The sequence below is a fragment of the Notechis scutatus genome, chromosome 2 (assembly GCF_049901735.1).
Source record: "Notechis scutatus isolate UNSWTSFEM ecotype Mainland chromosome 2, rNotScu1.2, whole genome shotgun sequence".
Classification (NCBI taxonomy): domain Eukaryota; kingdom Metazoa; phylum Chordata; class Lepidosauria; order Squamata; family Elapidae; genus Notechis; species Notechis scutatus.
The window spans coordinates 248466705-248484399 of record NC_142010.1 but is presented as its reverse complement, the minus strand read 5'-3'; the positions used below and the strand labels follow the sequence as shown (position 1 = coordinate 248484399).

At 35.9% G+C, this 17695-nt stretch overlaps 3 protein-coding genes across 5 annotated transcripts in view; all 3 read left to right on the top strand.

The window, feature by feature from the left end:
- Positions 1 to 17695, top strand: part of SPEF2 (sperm flagellar and cilia associated 2) — a 113408-nt gene that overhangs the window by 83579 nt on the left and 12134 nt on the right. For all 3 annotated transcript variants that reach the window (XM_087958522.1, XM_087958523.1, XM_087958521.1), the window contains exons 30-34: positions 153 to 382; positions 10740 to 10846; positions 11647 to 11829; positions 15776 to 15868; positions 17475 to 17654. In XM_087958522.1, coding sequence (XP_087814648.1) covers positions 153 to 382; positions 10740 to 10846; positions 11647 to 11829; positions 15776 to 15868; positions 17475 to 17654 — 793 coding nt within the window. The remainder of the gene's footprint in view (positions 1 to 152; positions 383 to 10739; positions 10847 to 11646; positions 11830 to 15775; positions 15869 to 17474; positions 17655 to 17695) is intronic.
- Positions 3894 to 5469, top strand: LOC148132591 (zinc finger protein 862-like). Its single transcript, XM_087958525.1, has one exon. It carries the CDS (start codon positions 3985 to 3987, stop codon positions 5053 to 5055), a length of 1071 nt encoding a protein of 356 aa, XP_087814651.1. The 5' UTR covers positions 3894 to 3984; the 3' UTR covers positions 5056 to 5469.
- LOC148132590 (uncharacterized) lies at positions 5247 to 6846 on the top strand. The gene is made up of 4 exons (XM_087953942.1): positions 5247 to 5343; positions 5426 to 5653; positions 5739 to 5862; positions 5952 to 6846. Exons 1-4 carry the CDS (start codon positions 5247 to 5249, stop codon positions 6358 to 6360), a joined length of 858 nt encoding a protein of 285 aa, XP_087810068.1. The 3' UTR covers positions 6361 to 6846.

The following is a 17695-nucleotide window of genomic DNA, read 5'->3' as shown; positions in this document are numbered from 1 at the left end:
ACAGGGTAGAAATTTTAACAGCATGCCTGGAGTTGAAGAATCACACTGATTTTTCTAGGGACAAAGCCAGTAGAAAAATATTAATTGTCAATAAAACTATTAATGTTAGATTTTGCCATGTTTTTCATTTTCAAGCATATATATCGTTACAGTGTGGATAAATTGGTTGGGGTTGCCCGGAATCGTATTGAAACTTCCTCCAGGATTCAGTTTGAATTAGTCCTGGAAGGAACAGATTTCTATGTTAATGGTGATATAAAAGTATTTGAAGATCCTACTCTTCCACCTCGTCCCCCATCTGTGGAGACTGCTACAAACAGTACACTCACTATTTCACAGCTTAGTACTCTTCATAAGCAGTTTCTACAGGTGGCACCTAAAGGTAAGAAAATACTTTTTTCATATATGTATCAAAGCATATTAATGACCATTCAAGATTTAAAGTGATTGAAATATTATATTTGTGTCCATAGTAGTAAGGGTGTTTCTACAAAGGTTAAGAACAGGACAAAACGATGATCAGTTGTTTAAAATAAAACATTTCGATTTTTTAAATACATTAACAGCGCAAACCTACTTTTCTTCAGTGCAGTTTCCTGATGTTATTCTTCAATACATTTTTAACATATTGGTCCCTCAATAAAATGTTATTTTGACTTAGCCATCCTTTTCATAGTCAGATTTTAGATGCACATATCCTTTTTCATGTGCACCCAAATGGTGTGTCTTTGTATTTTTTTAACTAAAAATATGTAGACACTAGTCAACTCTTTTCAATAACCTTTCATGTCTCTGTTTAGACCATAGGTGTCACTGGATTTATTCAAGGGCCAGATCAGCATTGTAGTTCTCCTTCATGGGCTGGCTGGGGGGGGAGTGGGGGGGTGGAAACGGGACGGGTGCCTCCTGCAGCACCCTACCAGTCAAAATGGGGTGCAGAGTGCTGCAGGAGGCCATTCAGACTGAAAAGGGGCATGGGGAGGCTGCACACCGTGCCCTGTGTTGGCTGATAGAGTACTGCAGGAGGCCATTTAGGCCAAAAATGGGGCCTGGGGGTGGGACTGCTGCCAGAGGCGCCATGGGCTGGTTCTTTGTTATTTCCAGGCCGGCCCCATGGGCCAGATTTAAGCAGCCTGCAGACCAGATCTGGCCTGCAGGCCTTAAGTTTGACACCCCTGGTTTAGATTCTTCAAATGTACTGTGTTCTACTCTCTTAATATTTCAACTGTCTTAACATTTAACCATATCGTATCATGCAATATCATTTCGCTCTGACAACCCATACATTTTCTTCATAATAAAGGACCTGTTTAATTCAACACTCTAAAAATATTTCAAAGAATTGCTTATAAAAGTTATAATCAATTATTGTGAATAGCAGGGACTTTTCTAAAAAAAAATACAAATGCACAAATGTATACTAAATAATAAAAAAGGAAAGATTTTCATGAAGTCCAGACGACCATTGTTAATTTCTAATATCCATTCATACAATAGGTGAAAACTTGTATAGGCGATCCTTGCTTACTGACTATCTCATTTAGCATCCATTCGATATTACAATAGTGTTAAGAAAAATAGTTTTGTGGCCAACCCTCATATTTATGATTGTTGCCCTCCCATTTATGACCATATCCCATGGTCATGTAATTGCTATTCTGGCACATTGCAACAAAGTACATTTATAGCTATCACAGCAGGGGTGGGATTCTACCAGTTCACAGCTATTCTCTAGAACCGGTTGTTAACATTCTAAGCAGTTCAGAGAACTGGTTGTTATAAGAAATTACTGGCCTAATCCTGTAAGGAAGGCAGGAAGGAAACATTCTGGTGTTGCTTACAGAAACTGCCTCTCCATTAACCCTTATTACATTCTTGGCAGGACTAGACTTCCTGTCTCAGGAATGTCTCTGGAGTTTTTCCCCCCTCCTTTGCTGGTACTTTTCTTGTGTGGAGTGACCATTCAAAGTTACAATGGCACTGAAAAAAGTGACTTATGACCATTTTTCACTCTTACGACTATTGCAGCATCCCCACAGTCTTGAGAGGCCACGCGAGGAGATGCGTGCCTTGATGTGAGTGATATTGAATTGGTTACACCCAGCCAATAACATGACCACCAAGCCACATCCACCCAGTCACATGACCACCAAGCCACGCCCACCAACTAAGCCACACCTACAGAACCGGTTGTTAAAAAATTTGAATCCCACCCCTGTATCACAGCCTCCTGCAATCACCTGATCACCACTTGCATGCTTCTCAGTTGGCTTGTGGCAAGCAGAGTTAATGGAGAACATAGCAATAAAATAGTAAGTTGTCATATGATGTTTTGCTTAACAATCACAGTGATTTGCATAACAACCGAATGGAAGTTATGTCATAAGCCCAAAACAGGGATGTGATTTTTCCATTTATGACCATGACACTTTGAGACAGAGTTGCCAGTCCCAATTGTTGGTAAGCAAGGACTACCTCTAAACCTGATTGTCCCTCCTTATAAAAGTATTCTTTCCAGGAATGGAGATGAAATTTATTGGTATGGTGTTTTTTAATGTTGTTATTTTAGATAAACATAGCTGGTTGAAATTCCTAAACAGATACTTGAACAGTAATACAATTTTCTGAACTTTTCCGAATAGTATGAAATAAGTTACAATGCCTGCCCTGCAAATGAATACAAAAATGTATAATTAGGAAACAGTACATAGAAAATGGGTGCATTTTCATGTGGACTTTTAAAGAATCAATATGAAAATAAGAAAGGACAAAATGAAGGTTACAAAAATAACCTAGTTAAATCAAACTTAACACATTCATCTCTTATGATGAAAAGTATTATATGTTACTAGATATTGTTTGGATAACAGTATCCAGGGAGGGATAACAGAATGATGAAAGCAGCTTTCTACATTATGATAGAATTCCCAACCTGTTTTTACATGCTTGCATTTCAATGGCACAATGCTACTTTTTTCATTTGGATGAAAGGGGGACATTTCTGCAGGTAACCTGTGCTTAAATTCAACTGGCAGTACATAATTTTCTTCTGTGATAGCTTCATCAGAAACAGGTTGTTCCCCTATAATATCTGATTTAAAAACAATGTTTCTATTAACATTTCTTACTTGAAGTATTCTATGTATTTTCTGGCCATGTGTTTCAGGAATATATAGGTTTTTGCTGTATATATTTCTTCCCTGTTATTAGAAACATAATAGGCTGTTCATATAACTGTTATGAACCTTGTAACATTATACCTTATTCACTATACCGTATTTAAAAATCCTGGCATAGTATGTGTGGGTTCAGCTAAGTATATTATGAGTTGATTCCTAACTGTAGGAAATAAAAAATAAAATTAAATAAATAAATAAATAAAAAACATTCCTAAGATTTAATGGAAGCTACAGACAACACAGTGTGGTATGTTGGTTTGGATTTGTCCCCAACAGCCTCTTCTTAAAATACCAGAAAGTAATTTTGAGCTCTTATGATTGTAAATAAGGAATAAAAACATGTCAGTCAAAGCCGCTGAAATCTAAACAGTCAGCAATGCTGCTGAATATAGTTTCAGATTATATTAATTTCTAAAAAGCTTAAAGATAAACATTTCATAGTTTGCATAATTTTGCGGGAAGACAAGATTTCAGCTTCACATACATAATCTAGTTAATACAGAATTCAGAATATAATTTTGCACTACATTTGAGTTATGGAGGAAAAAAATGCAATTTTCAGATGCCTCACATTTATTGTTTTGTAACAAATACAGTAACTGAACTTCTATAATTTGGAATAATTAATAATTGTAGCTCAAAATAATAGTTATATTGAAATTGTGTTAAAACACTATAATGTCGTTATCATAAGCATTATGAAATATTTATAGCCATAGCAGCACTGAAGCAACTTAAAAGCAAGAAAGTAACTCCAGGCAAACAAAGCTATTCAAAGAAGAGTCACCAGTTTCCAAACATCTGGATGTTGAAGTACACATGGTTAAAATATGACAGTGACAAAGGCATTATGTACTGTGCTCTGTGTCGGAAACATAATGTAGACTTAGGGGAGAAGACACACAATTTTTGCTCTGGGACTGATGATTTTATTCTTGAATTAGTTGATGAACACAATAATAGTGAAGCTCATGCATGGGCTTCCTGTATGGAAACAGCTAGTAGCTCTACCCCAGACTCGGGTACCACTCAGCAGATGTTAAAGAACATGAGTAAAACAACCTTGAAAAAAATCGAAAACCTCTTTAGAACCTGCCATGCCATTGCCAAAACTGGACGCCCCTTCACAGACCTGGACTGGATAAGTAAACTGGATGATACGAAAGGAGTGGACATTGGTTCCATTTTCAGAAATGACAAAGCAGCAAGAATCTTTATTCATTTTATTGCTGAAGTGGAAAGAAGAGCCTTGAAAGAGAAATTAGAAAAATGCAAGTTCTTCTCTCTCATTAGCGATGGCATTACGGACAGTGGAACAACAGAAGCAGCCCTTGTATATATACAGTTTGCACATCAAGGGAAAACCCACTGCCAGATTGTTGGGATTCAGTCCATAGACATGTATGATGCTTTGACAGTGAAAAATGCTATTTTAAAAACCTTACAAACCAATCTGGAGGTCAATTTGCCAACCCATGACTGGGCAAGAAAACTGGTTGGCTTTGGCAGTGATGGTAGAGATGTTATGATAGGAGAAAATGGAGTAGCTAAACTATTGAAGGACATCCAGCCATGTATTCAGAGCATTCATTGTCTTGTTCACCGTCTTGAAATGGCCTACAAGATGGCACTGAAGAACACTCCACTATTCAATATACTTACAGATCTATTAAAAAACTTGTACTATTTTTATCATGACTCTCCAATGAATAAGAACAACCTTAAGCTACTTTGTGAAGCCCATAAAATGACACCAGTGGTTCCTTCTCGAATTGGTGGCTCTCAATGGTTTCTTCGTTTACAGACGGCTCTTCAGATCCTTTTGAAAGGTTACCCAGCAATTGCCCTACACCTGAGTAAGGTAAACGCTTTTTGAAACTATAGAATTTGAGTAACAACTGAAAAAACTAGAAATTTTCTGTCAGTTTTAACACATTGTTTTTCATGTTGAGTTCCAGACAGGAGAAGAATCAGATTCCTCAAATCAACAGAAAGCCAAAGATCTCTTGAAGTTTCTTCTAAAAACAGATATGGTTAAATTTTCTCACTTTTTATTAGATGTCATTAATGTCCTCAACATTCTGTCTCGTGTTGCCCACAATCCAAACACTTCCATTGCAGACATATTTGCTACAATTCAGTCAACACTGGAGATACTCCAAATGTATCAAAAAAGGTTGGATATTAACAATTACTGCATATATTTAAGCATGTGTGAATTGAAAAGAGAGAGTTTATTACTTAAGTATCATGTTTTTCCCTCAGATCAGGGCCACGAGAACGTCTGGTAGAAACAATCACATATTTTCATGGTTACCCTCTTGTGGGAGATGGAAATATTTCAGCAACCCGATTAGAATTATTAAGCAGTCTCTTGAACCAGCTGCAAGATTGCTTTTGTGATGCTAGTGAAGATGTTTTAATCGCAAGCACCATTGGAAGCTTTAAGCTATGGCCAGACAAATTCAAACAAGGTATACAAAGCACCTTGCAGTGGCTAATAAATTATTCCTTTCTGAAAGATGTGGACTGCTTTAATTAATATGACTGTTCTTACAGAATTTGGTGAGACGGAAGTATCTCTACTGATTCAGCATTATGAGCACATCCTAGAATGGGCCAAAGTGAAAGTGGATGAAATTGAAATAGAATGGAATATGCTAAAAGCAGAGCTATATAATAGGTAATAGGCATGCTGTCTTAAATCCAAGTTTGTTTTACTGCTACATTAGCAAAAGGAACATGTTTAGTAATAAACATTATCTTTTCTAGATACGAAAACATCCAGAGCTTAATGTGGGATTTGGTAAACAGAGATTTTTTTCATAAATATCCTAACGTCTTGGCCCTTATCGATCTTCTCTTGACACTGCCAGCAAGTTCCAGCGAAGCAGCACGAGGCTTTGGTCAAATGAAGCTGACAATGATGAGACTGCGTTCAAAACTCATGTTTGAAAGCATGACGGATCTCATGGTCATTCAACTGAATTCTCCCGAGATCAACAAATTTAATCCCCAGAAAGCTGTTCAGTTGTGGAATGTTTCTTGGCAAAGGAACAGAAAGCTACAAGCTAATCAGGGGGATCCCAGTGGGATCCCAATTGGATTATCTCCTCGTGAGAATTCTGATTCTTCATCTGATTCCGAATGGGAAAGAGAAAGTTCGTTTGGAAGCGACTAGATGTGCAACATTATTTCTGTCTCAATTTCATGCAAAGGCATTGTTTCAACAAATAACTGTTTAGGAATCATTATCTCCTTCCCCCTCCAAAAAAACCCACACTCCAATTAAAAATAAAGTGTGCAGTTGTGTAATTACAGGAGCTGCAATAGCCATTGTGTAGAATTTAATGTATTTTGTAACTTTTGCATTTCAGAAACATGTTTGTTAAATGCTTTAGTAGCAGCTTTGACTTTTCCACCTCATGAGACATGCCACTTTCTAAAGTTGCTAATAGAACTACAAAGATATGTGAGAATGATGTTGAAAGGGGAGGGGAAGAGATACCGAGGAAATGATCAAACAAAGTGAAGGACAGTCCAGAGGAAGAAACTTAGAAGGGATCTGCCCTGATTGATCAAGTGGTTAAAAATGGCAGCAGGACCTTATATCTTCAGACTTGCAAGATTCTGTTAATGTAGCCTTACAATAAAGTAGAATTAACTCGACTCGTTGTATTTCTTTGTCTGATTTACCTGGGAAGGCTGGCAAGAAACCAACCTTCCCAGGTTCATTGGACCATTTCAGATTTTCGTTATTTAGTTTTTTTTAAAACTAAGCTAGTTATAAGGTTGCAATCAAAACTATGTGAGACAACTATGAGAGAATCTCTACTTTGTCATTAATGTAGGGGACTTTATGATTGATTAAATTTCGGAATCATAAATTTGCATCAAATGATTGTTGATATTGTTGATATTTTTACTGGCAGGGTAAAAGAAATAGTGCCTCTCACACTTTTCCTACCTCAATTTTGTGTCTGCCTCCATCACCATCATATTGTTTTTTCATTATTCTTAAGACTCAGTAGTTTCAGCTATGGGAATGGAATATTTGAAGCTTCCACCTACAATTTATTTTTCATCATATAAAATCACAACTTTTGATTAATTATAAAAACAAACTATCCATCCATCCATCCATCCATACACACACACACACACACACACAGAGAGAGAGAGAGAGAGAGAGAGAGAGAGAGAGAGAGAGAGAGAGAGATCTGCAGTATACAGAAGATATCCCATGCATAACAATTTAAAGAGATTTGAACAGGAAAAGAAATATGTGTTTGTTAAGGTAAGGACTTTCCAGGGAAAAGTACATATAACAGTTGGAGGCTTCATAAAATGTTTCTACTCCATAACTGGACATTTTTTGAAAATAACTGAAAATAATAAAATAATAATAATAAAAATATTCTACTGATTACCAACACTTTTTAATCCTTTAGTATAAGATATCCCAGCCCTTGAGTATAATTTGTTTTATGAAATTAAAACATGCATATAGATTTTTGAGAAATTAAATAAATATGACTTTGGAACGTATATCTTTAGAAAAGTTGAATAGTATTGAAATGCTAGACATGGCCAAGGTCTTTCTGTAGAGCAGAGCTAAAAATATGCTGTAACTTATCAAGGATGATAGGAGGTAAAATCCAATAGCGTTAGAAATACTATTTTCAAATATGATGTTGTAAAATACAAAAATGCACTGTAGGGATTTCCAAACATTTTGCCTCTAACAAGATACTGAAGAATGGAAATAAATTTCTTTGAAATGCATGCTATTCTGCATTCCAGCTATATATTCGTGTCATGGCTGAAATGGAGAAATAATTATTACTGTACTTTTCCTTCTTCTGGAAATGAAATGTCTTGCAATGTAAATTCCACTCAGAGCATATTAATATCCTTTACAGTTTGCATCATATACCTTGATAACTTGATCTCCCAAAATGAAAAAAAATATTTTTTCTTAGCCAGTTGGTTCATTTATTTGAATGCTCTACATAGATTTAAATTGTTTGAATGGTTGTTGGTGCTGAGAAGGAGCAGCTTTTTATAAAAGGAAGATGCAACATTTTAATTGCAAATGGTTCTCAAAACTTTTTAAAGTCAACGCAAAATAATAAAGGGGGGGGGGGAGAAATGTAATACAGCAGATAATTAAGAAAGCTCAAAAAGTCAGTTGCAGAAGGAATTATGTTTGTAATACAAACTTGAGGAAGCTATGTCTTTGTCTCTCTCCCATACAAACCATGGATATGTTCTGTGTTCCCTGGATAAAAGCTTAAATCCACCTGACTTCAGAAGGTACCACAGTATTTGCATAACTTCAACTTTCTTAATGCTTTCAAATTTTGCAGTTGCAACTGTAGAAATAGAACCTTGCAACCATCAAATGCATGCATATTTAACTAATTGGCTCATGGAAAGAAAGCTTGGTAGAAATTAGGCATGGCACGAAAGTTCGTTGCGCTTAAAATAGCATCTGCAAAAGGAAAAATTCTTTCCCTGGTTGGGATAAGAGCCAGTCATTTGCAAGTGAAAAGGCAAATGTAAAGTATGCAAATGTAAAGTAAAAGCAAAAATAAAATGAATATAAATTCACATCATAACTTGCATAGATCTCCTTCCTGTGCTCTTCCACCAAGGGATTCTCTTTGGAATACAAATTTGATTCAGATATATATTTTGCTTTAGAATTTATACATTTTCTAATCAAAGGTTTGTAACCAACCTTCTCAGTCTTTGTGAAGAGTCTGTGTACATTCTTGAAACAATACTATGCATACTTTTGATTGGATCTGCTAAATTCTGTTTTCTGCACCACACTTTTCCTTCAAGAGCTCTTGACAGTGTACATGGTTTCTTTCCTTTCTGGTCTCTCTTTTTATAGAATATAGAATAGAATAGAATAGAATAGAATAGAATAGAATAGAATAGAATAGAATAGAATAGAATTCTTTATTGGCCAAGTGTGATTGGACACACAAGGAATTTGTCTTTGGTGCATAAGCTCTTGGTGTACATAAAGGAAGAAACTACATTCATCAAGAATCATAAGATACAACACTTAGTGAAAGTCATAGGTTACTGATAAGCATCCTCATAACAGATCTGAAAATAGATTAGTTGAGAGAACTAACATGAAACCCATAGCTTGATCTCGATTTTATACATACATACATACATACATACATACATACATACATACATACATACATACATACATACATATCACTATTTCTTTGCTGATGTCCTGCATTGTTCCATACCACCTGTTGCGCTCTTCTCAGTCAAACTGATTTGTGGTAAATGTGTTCATTCAAATGGAGATTTGGGGAATAATCTTGTGAAAGTCAACCAAGGATCCACTGCTCAGATCTAGTGAAAGCTGCCATTGCTTTCTGTCATCAGGACTTTGCAGTTGATTGAGGGTGGATCAAAACAGAGTGGGTCCATTCAATCCAAAGTCCACTTATTCTCAAGATGCTCTCAAGTAGGGGCTAAAATAATGCCAACATTGATGTTAGTATAGAACCTGTCTTAAATATCATTTGTTTGTCACCATTGAGTGGTTTTTGAACAAATGGCTGTAACCCAAAGACTACCTATGTGAATACAACAACTTAAAATGCATTTATTTGTCAGATTTCTAGGCCCTTTACCCAAGAATGACTCTGAGTAGCTTCATAAAATTAAAAAGATCTTGCCAAAAATATTATATCTTAAAGCCTCAGGGGGAAACAGGAGACTCAATTGAAGGCAGAGAAGCTTGTGATCTCTATGGGAGACAGTAACAGAAAAGGCCTGCTTCCTGGCTCGCACTGGGCGATATTGATGATTTAATGGAACTCACTAGAGGAGACAAGGTGATCTCTCAATCATCTAGTTCCTATGCAACGTAGGTCTTTATAAATGATAACCAGAACCTTGAATTGCACTCAAGCCAATTGATAACCTCGGGTAGCAAGAGTGTTATTTGCATATAGTAAGCCTTCAATAGAATATGTTTAGCTCAGGATTGAATTGTGTAGTCCTTTATGCTTTCTGAACTCGGTTGCTTACTTACAGACTCACTACTTACACTACTTACTCACTACTTACAGACTCACTACTCAACTAGGTACAAAATCAGAGCTAGTGATGGCTGTGCAAACCCCACATTTAGCATTGATGATGTGCTAGATGTTCTTTTTTCAGCTCCAATTTGGAAACGAGTTATGTTCCAGTTATTTATTAGGGTAATAGACTTTATCAGCCATTGTTCTGAATAAAGAAGGAGCAGGACATTCCTTTGGTTTCCTCTTGGATCATACCTGATTGATAGTAACCCACAGCTTTGTTTATATAGTTTAAAGAAATTGAAATGTATATCATTGTACAATTACATATAAAGTAAATTACAGTATTTGTATATAGAGTGTAACTAGGAAAGTAAGACAGGGAAATGCCATGTATCTATTAGGCAGTGAAATGTAATTGATTTTTTAAAAAATTTTTTATATCAATTCCATTTGGACCCATTCTTCCTCTTTTTTCTTATTCACCTAGGTTTAATACCAAATAAAACATTCATAGATATTTTGTTTGATTTGATCACTCTGAATCTTGGGTCCAATATGCTTCCTGATACCTGGCTACATCTCTCCATGTATGATGTAAGTATCCATCACGGCACTTGTGAGGGAAAAATCACAAAAGTTAAGATGGAGACCATGATTATACAGTTATGACTGCCAGCTTGACCATCCCTATGGACACCCCTTGTATATGTGATGTTGCTTTAATTTTTACTTTTACTTTAATATATTGCTAGGCGGTTGAATTACAAAATTTGAGAGAAAGAAACATGATTTGTTTTTATTGGGTACTGTGGATGACAGGAAGAAATTATGGGAAGCTGCAGGCAAGTCAGAGGAGCATTTATCTCAGAAACAAATACCTCAGTCCGGTTGCTGAGAGATTGTGGGTGGAGCGGAAGCATTGAAAAGAGAGTTCACTTTAATTATCTCGGTGTAACTCAGTGAGGCTGGAAAACACTTCACAGTTTTCAAGACTCTGTAAATTGACCTAAAATAACATTAAAACAATTGGAGTGGGGTAGGGGTGCTCAGTTCAGTCTTGACTGCTGATACTAATGGCTCTCAAGTATGAAATATACTTACCTAACTGAAATCTGTTGTTTTTGCTTCCTCTGCTTGCCATTTAGGAAAGCCTTGACAATGACACTTGTACTAAATGACAGTTTTCTGCTGGTGAATTATCATAATTACTTTGCTGTTCCTATCAGCGAAGTCCTCTACATGTCTGTCCAATTATTTATCTGTCTAACTCCCACCTTATGGCTTCAGTAAAGTTAAAATCCAGCAACAATATCCTGTCCTATATCATCTATTCCTAATCTTTTTACTGTATGGGATAAAGCACTCATCTCCATGCTTGCAATTCTACGTTACAGTTGCAGAGCCTATCATTATTCCTACTTGTGAATTTGGACACAGTGGATTGGCGCAGATTCTTACATGCAGCTTCCCAGCCTTGGCCTATTCCCTCTGTAACGGAACTGCTTGAAACATTACAGAGATTTCAGGACGTGGATACTGAAGGATCTGGATTTGTCACCCAGGAAGAATATGATCAGGTTCCAATCCTTTAATTTGCCTTTTTAAGAGTTTGTGACTGAATCTTACTGAGAGCAATGAGATAAGCAGGTAGCCAGCCCTATATTGTGAGATCATGTCACAATCAGTGCCCATCAGTGCAAGCAAAATTTTATTTTGCCCACCATTAGTCAAAGTACCCCTCTCTAAGTGTAACTGCTAATCCCACCTCCTTTTTCTAAACATTGTGGCTTTTCAGCACTATGCACATAGACTTAGGAGGTAAACCTCATTGCATGCAGTGAGACGTATTTCTTAGTAAATATGTATTGGGTTGTACTTTACATGTGGTTTGTGGCTCAGCATGGGCCACTGTGTCTGTATGTCTGAGGCTATGCACTGATACGTATGAAAAATGAAAACAACTGAATATAAGTCAGTTTAACTCAATGAAATTAATACATTAAATAACTGGAGGGGACTGGAGGCTAAAACATATGAAGAATGGTTGCAGGAACTGGGTATGTCTAGTTTAATGGAAAGAAAGACTAGGGGTGACATGATAGCAGTGTTCCAATATCTCAGGGGCTGCCACAAAGAAGAGTCGAGATATTCTCCAAAGGACCTGAGGGCAGGACAAGAAGCAATGGATGGAAATGAATCAAGGAGAGAAGCAACTTAGAACTATGGAGAAATTTCCTGACAGAACAATTAATCAGTGGAACAACTTGCCTCCAGAAGTTGTGAATGCTCCAACACTGGAAGTTTTTAAAAAGATGTTGGATAACCATTTGTCTGAAGTGATGTAGACTTTCCTGCCTAAGCAGAGGATTGGACTAGAAGACCTCCAAGGTCCCTTCCAACTATATAAAATTCTATTCTATTCTAACTTCATGTTACCTTTAAAAGAAGTGCTTTAGGTTTCATTCTGATTTGTAAATATTTCCTCATCATTTCTTTAGAAAGACAAAAGAGTCAAGGTTAGATTCTCAAGAATCTCTGTGGTTCTTGAGGCATAATAATATATAAAAAATGGATGCTTTGTGCATGCTGGTACAGTAGCATGCAATCAGAGAATCTATGCTCAGTCCTCTTAAGCATTTAAGATGGGGCAATGGCATATTCCCCCTCTCAAAAACAACGCAGTTCACAATAAACTGCATTTTTCTCCTGTGTTCAAAATATAGAAAATAGGAAAATCTAAAGTGGTGGCAAATACACGAACATTACTATAATGCTAAAAAGTTCACAATATCTGTAACAATGTAACCCTTGGCACAATGTCTGCCGATTCTCATTCATCCAGGTCATGGTTATCCCAAAGACGCTTTTTCAAAAGGCAACTGGACTTTGTTTTTCCTTAAAGACATTTCGCTTCTCATCCAAGACATGCACTGGAATTTAAGAAAAAAAGTATTGATCTGACGTCTTCAAATATTGATACAATCTCAAGATAGAAAAAATGCTGTGAAAGATCATGTACAAATTGTATGGCACTTTCACATTCACACAATTTGAGATTTAGAACACAATTCAGCAGACATCACAGTGGTTGAAAAAACCCAAGTTTTACTTATAGATGTGACAGTTCCAAATAATGGTTAAATAGCTCAAAAGTAGCTGAAAAGGATTGTAAAATATCATGATTTAAAAAGTGAAATGGAGATTATGGAATAAACCAGCAATTTTTTTCCTAATAAGTATTTGAATTTTAGGAGCTTTAATAATAAAACTTGTCAAAACAACTGAAAAAAAAATAGAATTATTCAAGTTTACAACATGTATCTTACAAATAGCAACTCTGCTTGGAAGCACAAAGAATTAGAACAGTTCCTGGACAATTCATAAAAAACCTCTCTTTTTACAAGCCCGTAATCCCTTAATTTGGGACAATTCACTTTTGAATAAAGTTTAAATTGATCCTAAACTGCCATCATTTGCTAAGTGATCTTCAGAAGAGAATTAATCATTATCATCAATGAAGTTTGAATGCTATTGTGATGCTATTTTTATTATACCAAACACTGAAACTCCATTTGAAAATTTTTAAAATTGTCATTTCCTACCCTGTAACCTTTTTCCTTGAGAGACTTCAATTTTGTTTTCTTTTGGTTTTGTTTGTTTTGGTTTGGTTTTTTTTAAATTCTTCTCAGCAGTTTTCTCTTAGGGACTCAAAGCGACTATTACTTCTCCAACTCTGATTGCTAGCATACTCTATGCCTTCAGCCAGGTTCCATCATAAAGTTGCAGAGGTGAAAAACTTATTTTTCCAGTAATATACATTATCATAGCTCTCCTGCTCCATAAAAGCAGGTAGAAAAAATTAGGATATTGGAGAAAAATAGTGCTAGAATTACCATTTAGTAAATATGTTGTGTGAATTGAATATGAGGAAATTGTTCCATGGTTGGGATCAAATATTTGGGCAAATTTGTCCATGCTCAGTTAATGAATCCGCTTTGCATTCGCTTTCCAAATCCATTCAAGTTAACATAGGAACTTCTTCTTTTGCCACTTAAAATATCATGAGATAATTTTGGATTGGAGAGAAGGAGAGAGTATACTTGCTTTCTTCTTCCCAATGGTCCAGGTTTAACTGTTTAGCTCAAGTCTATGAAAAAAAACTGCATGCTGTTTTCTGCTTTGAATATAAGAATGTATAAGAATTTTGAGGATTCTGTACTAAAAAGGGAAAAAGGAGAAAAACAAAGACATATTTATGCAGAAAGGCCTATGTTTTTGGATTCAAAAAGCCCATTCTTGTGCATGGAGATGCTCAATCAATTTAATTTAATTTAATTTAATTTAATGGAGATGCTCAATCAAATCCTATCATATTGGCACTGGACAAGATAAAAAAGGGCACATGAAATCAATGAAGCTGGAGCAGAAGTGGGGGGATTTCTCAATATACAGTATAATTGGAAAGCTAGTTTGGAGTCGTGGTTAAGGCACAAGGCTAGAAACCAGGAAGCTCTGAATTCTAGTCCTGCCTTAGGCACAAAATCCAGCCTTAGACTCAAAGCTCAGACCTAGGAAGAAAGATATGGCAATCCACCTCCAAAATTTTGCCTGGAAAACTGCAGGGACATGTTTAGGCAGTCAATAGAATTGAATAGTGATTAGGATATCATACTTTCTTGAGAAGAATTCAATGAGTACAAAGGCCAATACCACCTAAAGTGCTGGTGTTTATATAATAATAATGTAGCATTTCAGATAGCTGCCTTCCACAGATTCCAGCCTTAATAGGAAGACTTTCTCCAACAGTTTTGCAACGTCATGTTGTTTCAATAAAGAATGGAGTGAGTGTTGTTTCTTACCATGGATTTTAATGTGCGGTAAAGGCTTATCAAGTGGTAAAACTTCCCCACATTAATCATTCAGTAAGCTCGTAATCTGTATTCATTATCCTCCTTTATATATACTTTCAAAAAACATTGTAATGGAGCAATAGCTGTCTTCAGGAAAAAGTGGAAGCTGCAACAGCCTCTCCTTCAAATCTTGGGACAGAAAAAGTTTTATTCCCTATTCAGGATAATTAAACCCACAAAGAAATGTAGATCTGTTTTATACACACCTACGCAGAATTGTGGTATTTTACTTCATATAGGTAAAGAGAAAAAAACATACCAAAAAACTCCAGAAACAACACAGGAAGTTGGGTAGAACAATTTTTTTGGGTTCAGCATCTCATACCCCATCCTCCGATGTTTGAAATGATAAATGGGGGTGGGAAAGAAAAACAAACAAATGTGTTTTGAAACAAATCAAGATACTAAATCCACCCATCATTTTTAAGAATCACTTTTCAAAATGAAATCCCCATAATATTATTGAAAAGTAATATCTCAGTGGAGCTTTCTAATTTGATGATGATCCCAGTATGAACTTTCCACATGTTTTTGAAGTGTGGAAAAGTTGAAAAATGTAAATGTTGTGAATAGTCATAGTTCAGAGGATAAGGTTTTGATTTGTTTGCTTTAGGTTGGTCTGTGGTTTAAAGAAAGTGAAGATTTAGGCATTCCAGAAAGTCCTATAGAACCTTTACCATTTAACCGTCAGAAGCATCTCATAGAAGTAAGTATAAATATTCAGAAGCCATAATCCAAGGGTAAGTCCGCCATTTTCAATGGATTCCAAACACTGTCTACTACATTCCAACAATTCTTAAGTAATGAGCAGATGCTATTTGTAGTTAGTTTTTTTTTTTAAAAAAATATCCATTCTAAGGTACAGTTGATTATTTGCTTGACTTTCAAATCTGAACACAATTCATTGTCCATTTCTGATTATTTGTAACAGGTAAATTCAGACATTTCTGCTTTTCAATACTGATCCTATATCTATGGAGTTATTTCTTAAAATAGAAATTAAAAAATAATGATAGTTGGGATGAGAGAGCGGCTTAAATATTTTAATAAATGGGGTAAAAGACAAAATTTTAGAATTAACAATTTTATGGGGATTTTTCTATGCATGTAGATTGACCATGCAATAATACATATACATTTTCATGCTGAGCCACAACCTGTCTTATAATTTCTTAAACATTGTCAACTGAGAAAAAAAAATCCTCTTTTTCTTCCTTATTCTCAGGCTGTGTGAATATTTCTTTTAAATTCCTCTATTGTATTTCAGAGCTGATACTCTTTCTTGCTATAAGTATTGCTATAAGTATGTCTTATGAGTCTCCCTGGTTATCCACTTTTCCTAGTCTGAAAAAGCTTAAAGAATTCTAAGAGAATAAAAAATATCCTACTGGTGAGACCAAGGCCCATTTCATGTCAACATTTGTTCCTCAAAATGACTAACCCAATGCTTCTGGTACCTGGAAGCAGGAATAGAGACATAACCTTTTTCCACTCCCTATGATTGGATCGTGCTACCTCCAGCCTGTTGCTAATCCTTCATATAAAAAAATGAATAACCGAAGCCCACCTTTGTGTACTCATTCAAAAACATTTCATTTTTGTTGGAATAACATTGAGATCCAGACTGTTAAAATGTAGCTATCCTTTATCTGTGGATTCCTACTTTCATACATGTCCATTACAATGTAGAGGTCATCGGTTCATTGTTTTTGACATGCATTTTAGACCTTGCATTCATAATTAAATCTATACTTCACTTCCTTGCATATGTTTATCAGTTCCATTCCAAAATCAGGCCATTTTCTTTCAGTTCTATTGCAGATCTCTTTTTCCTGCTTTTACAGAGAACCTTCCTTCCTTCCTTCCTCCCTCCCTCATTTTATTTTACTTCCCTTCCTTTGCCTTCCCTGATTAATTCATCTTTTTACCATTTACTCTTTTTTTTCATGCCAAGTTGCAACCTTCCATGTGTTATGGTCATCATTAGATGAGCCTATAGATCAGGGGTGTCCAACCTTGGCAACTTTAAGACTTGTGGACTTCAACTCCCAGAATTCCTCAGCCAGCTTTGCTGGCTGAGGAATTCTGGGAGTTGAAGTCCACAAGTCTTAAAGTTGCCAAGGTTGGACACCCCTGCTATAGATTATGTCCTCTGCCATCCATCAAAGCCTTCATGTAAAGATGTTTAGTATCACAGTAAAGGCCTAGAACTAGATTCCCCACCTTAGCCACATCCATACTGAATTGTTATGATTAAGCAAAATATTCAAAACAGTATGTCAATTAATAGAACTGTTTCTTCTTTTTTGCAGTTTTTGTTCTATTTATTTGCTGATCCTGAAAAAGACCCTCCTCAACTGAACTACACTAAGATGCTGCTCTACTTTGCCTCTTACCCTGATGCTGTAGATGGTGTCTATCGAGCCCTTAGTGTCGCAACAGGGATATATATTCAAAGGAAGAGGGAGAAACACTTTTCTCTTCCTCATATGGTAAAAAAAATCTTGATAATAAAAATTGTATCTTGATTTGG